The sequence below is a fragment of the Ovis aries genome, chromosome 17, assembly GCF_016772045.2.
Source record: "Ovis aries strain OAR_USU_Benz2616 breed Rambouillet chromosome 17, ARS-UI_Ramb_v3.0, whole genome shotgun sequence".
NCBI classification, from domain to species: Eukaryota; Metazoa; Chordata; class Mammalia; order Artiodactyla; family Bovidae; genus Ovis; species Ovis aries.
This window is the reverse complement of record NC_056070.1, coordinates 37890717-37895007: the sequence shown is the minus strand read 5'-3', so window position 1 is coordinate 37895007 and position 4291 is coordinate 37890717. Positions and strand designations below refer to the sequence as shown.

General features: G+C 37.7%; 1 protein-coding gene across 1 annotated transcript; it reads left to right on the top strand.

Annotated features, from left to right (window-relative positions):
* The first annotated feature begins 1113 nt into the window (after window positions 1-1113).
* LOC101110539 (lysosome membrane protein 2-like) lies at window positions 1114-2745 on the top strand. The gene is given in 2 exon segments (XM_042234382.2): window positions 1114-1654; window positions 1656-2745. Coding segments are annotated over 2 exon segments (1008 nt in total). The 5' UTR covers window positions 1114-1309; the 3' UTR covers window positions 2319-2745.
* The last annotated feature ends 1546 nt before the right edge of the window (window positions 2746-4291 follow it).

Below are 4291 nucleotides of genomic sequence, written 5' to 3'. Positions count from 1 at the left end.
TAATAAGTGTACTATTCAAACATTTATGTAAGGACTTTCATTCAATATCAAACTTCCTTAAAAACAACAAAAAGAAGAGGAATAAAAGAAATGCTAGAGAATCTGTAGTTAATACTTACCTTTGGATAATTCTAAAATTTTTTGGAAATAAATATTTTCTTCTAAATATTACTCAAACTATACTATGGCTTTATGTCACTGTACAGTCAGGGATATTTTTACTTAAACATTCCATTTATAACATAAATGAAACTGCATAGAGGAACATTTTTTCTCTTAAAATGTATGTATGTATAATTATGGGTGATTTGCATTGTTGTGTGGCAGAAACAAACACAATATTGTAGACATTTTTAAAAAATAAAAAAATAGAAAAGATTATGAGCGACCCATCTTTCCTTAAGATACATCTTTTCCATTTCTGAAACTTTTATTTATTCAACCAAACTTAGTTAACCAAGCATTCTTATCATGTAAGGTGGAGCTACAACTTTCACACATATATCTGTAATTCAGTTTTGTGCATTGAATAACATAAAGTTGCAATTTCACTTTTTTTTTTTTTTGCATAAGTACAGAAATGAAGCAGCATCACTCATTGGGAAATGCTGGTTTTCCCAATAAATCTTTCTACTCTATCAAATATGTGTCCCTATGTAAGTGAGAGTTTTTGTTAAGGCTCCTGTGTTTCCATTGTTCTGTTTGTGTAGCCTCAATATAGTTGCCTTAATTACTATAATTTGAATAAATATTATATCTAATATAACTGTACCATGAACAATCACATCAGCATGATAATGGGTTAATAATAGATTCAGAATGCTATGAAATTCTTCAGTTTTCAAGACAACTAATTTTTTTCATTTCTTATTCAAAGTAAAAGAGCTTCCTGTAAATTAAAGATATTATAGTACTACTTTCATTTAAAAATCAGAAAAAATACTACTGATTTAAAATTGCAGTATTGTAGGGGTGACCTCCCCACCCTGTGCCTCAGAATATCGTGTTAAGGAACGGTTCCGAGACCTTTGACTCATGGAAGAAGTCCCCTCTGCCTGTGTACACCCAGTTCTATTTCTTCAATGTCACTAATCCAGAGGAAATCCTCAATGGGGAGACCCCTTGGTTGGAAGAAGTGGGGCCATACATGTACAGGGAACTCAGAAACAAAGACGAAATTCAATTTGGAGATAATGGAACAACAATATCTGCTGTGAGCAACAAGGCCTATGTTTTCGAATGAGACAAATCTGTTGGAGACCCGAAAATTGACTTACTTAGAACAATAAATATTCCTGCATTGACCGCCATGGAATGGAGCCAGCTGCCCTTACTCCGGGAGCTCATCGAGGCCCTGCTGAAGGCCTATCGGCAGAAGCTCTTTGTGACCCACACGGTGGATGAACTGCTCTGGGGTTACAAAGATGAAATCTTATCCCTCATCAGCGTTTTCAAACACGACGTCTCTCCCTATTTTGGCTTGTTTTATGGGAAAAATGGGACTAATGACGGAGACTATGTTTTTCTAACTGGAGAAGACAATTACCTTAACTTTTCCAAGATTGTGGAATGGAATGGAAAAACGTCGCTTGACTGGTGGACAGCAGATGAGTGCAATATGATCAACGGAGCAGATGGAGACTCTTTTCACCCATTTAATCACCAAAGATGAAGTCCTTTATGTCTTCCCATCTGATTTTTGCAGGTCAGTGTAAATAACTTTCAGTGACTTTGAGAGTGTCCAGGGACTGCCTGCCTTGAGGTATAAGGTGCCTGCAGAAATATTAGCCAATACCTCAGACAACGCTGGCTTCTGTATACCTAAAGGAAACTGCCTGGGCTCAGGAGTTTTGAATGTCAGCGTCTGCAAGAATGGTGCACCTATTATTATATCTTTCCCACACTTCTACCAGGCAGACGAAAAGTTTGTCTCTGCCATTGAAGGCATGCATCCAAATAAGGAATATCATGAGACGTTTGTGGACATCAGTCCTTTGACTGGAGTTATCCTAAGAGCAGCCAAGAGGTTCCAAATCAACGTTTATGTCAGAAAATTAGATGACTTCATTGAAACAGGAAACATTCAAACCCTGGTTTTCCTAGTGATGTACATCAATGAGAGTGTTCTCATTGATAAAGAGACTGCAAGTCGACTGAAGTCTGTGATTAACACTACTCTGATTGTCACCAACATACCCTACATTATCATGGCACTGGGTGTGTTCTTTGGTCTGATCTTCACCTGGCTTGCGTGCAGAGGACAGGGATCCACAGATGAGGGAACTGCAGATGAAAGAGCGCCCCTCATACGAACCTAATCAAACCACGAGCCGTGCTTGGGGAAGGAAGCATGCGCACTGTTGTGACCTGGGCCGTGATGACATGGGGCAACTGCCTGTGTCCTCACGGGCTTGCCACCTGGTGAGACAGGAGAAGGACACGCTCATCACGGTGCTCCGGCATGTGATGAGCACCTTCCGGCAGAGGTTCAAGAACAGGCTAACCTGGTTGGCCGTTAGGATCCTGTGATCCCTGACAGATTGTTTTCTTTTTCATGTGTCTAGCAAGTATTTAATAAACGCTTGTAATTTTTTGTTATTGTTGGGTGCTGGTAGCTCCAGCATTTTGTGACCACTGTCGTGGTTATAATGTCTTTGCATCACTTGTTAAGGCTACTTGGTCTAACCTTATTCAATTCTCTTCATTCACCAGACTTTGTGCTCAGAATACATGCATATTACTTTATGTTGTATTCCTCCATTCATTTCATCCACCAAACAGAAGTAAATAAGAGTTCGGAATGCAGGGTAAAATGGTAAACATCATTCAGTAGTATTCAAATGCATTTAATTTCCTCTTTTGAAAAAGTACATATTGCCTTTCTTGCAAATCTTCAGTTCATAATTCCTCCAGGATAATAATTCAGTCTTCTGACCAGCTTTCACCCAGGATGGGAATAAGTGGGGAAGGGGGTGTTGGGGTGGTCCCCATGAGTTGATAGTGACAAGCACCTGAGGATTTTTGACTTGTACTTTTGTGAATTGAAAGAATGCATAAATAATGTTGGTGAGGACAAGTATAGATATTTTGTATAGAATAGAGTGCTAGTTATGACTTTTGTGGGTAGTTTGGTTCTTTTTTTTTTTTTTTTTTTTTAGTCGGAATGATCTTGATGTGGAAACGTGTTTCTGGGAAAATGTAATCAGTAACTGAGGTTTTTTCCCCCAAACCACCCTTGCCAAATATAACTGTATTAACTACAATACTATTGAGTGATTATTTGTAAAATTATTTATCAATATAGGAAATCCATCTATCCACAACTTAACTTACACTTAAATTTCAGGAAGTCTTACTGCACTAAATACACATTTCTTCTGGGGCATTCTTCTTGGTAACTCTGAAATTGTTTCTGAGTTGTTCTCACCTCAGATTCAGTTCCTTCTGATGTTTTGTGGCTCACTATAACTCACTGAGTAGAGGAAAATGTGCCCTGTGCTTCCTGTGACAATCGTTTTGCTGACAGAGTGATGGTGTTTTAAAATATTGCACAGGAACTACTTTTAAGAAAGGTCGCTTGGTGTCAAAAGCAGAGCCACCTGTCTGCAGAAGACCTCTTGACTCTCAATGTAACCTGAGTCAGGATTGAGAACCATCCATTGTCACAGAATTCAAGCATATTTAAGTGCAGTTTCTCTGATTTTTAATGCTCACTATTCATTTTGGATTGAGAAACTTGTACAGTTAATCTGGCAGACCGCACAGAGAACTTCTCAACAACTGAATCATTCTGCAGGATTTTTTTGTTTGTTTGTTTAGAATGAGATTTCAGTGTAAGCAAATGAGGGGGAAAAGCCACAGATTTCACAAATATAGCTTCTGATCCCTGTATGGAGCCAATAAATCATTTTCTTGCCCCAATTTTCCTACTCTCTACACTAAAGCAATATGTAATGTTTCCCTTTTTTGACGGAGCAATTCATTAAACTCTCAGTTTCTCTATAAATTAAGATAGAACCTAGAGATACCCCAAATCACCAAAATGTGAGATGCTAAATTGAAGTTATTTTGTCTTTAGTAATGCCAAATATCTAGATGTTTTAGTTTATCAACATTTAACTAGATAATTGGTATATCTTATTGTTATGCACCCACTTATTCACACAAATAAAACTGATAAGTCAGTGCATACCCATTGATTCATTCTATTATCAAGATATAATCATCTGAGATGAAATTTTTAAATACTATGATAACAGGTAAAGATGTACACGGTTTGATTGAGTCCCAC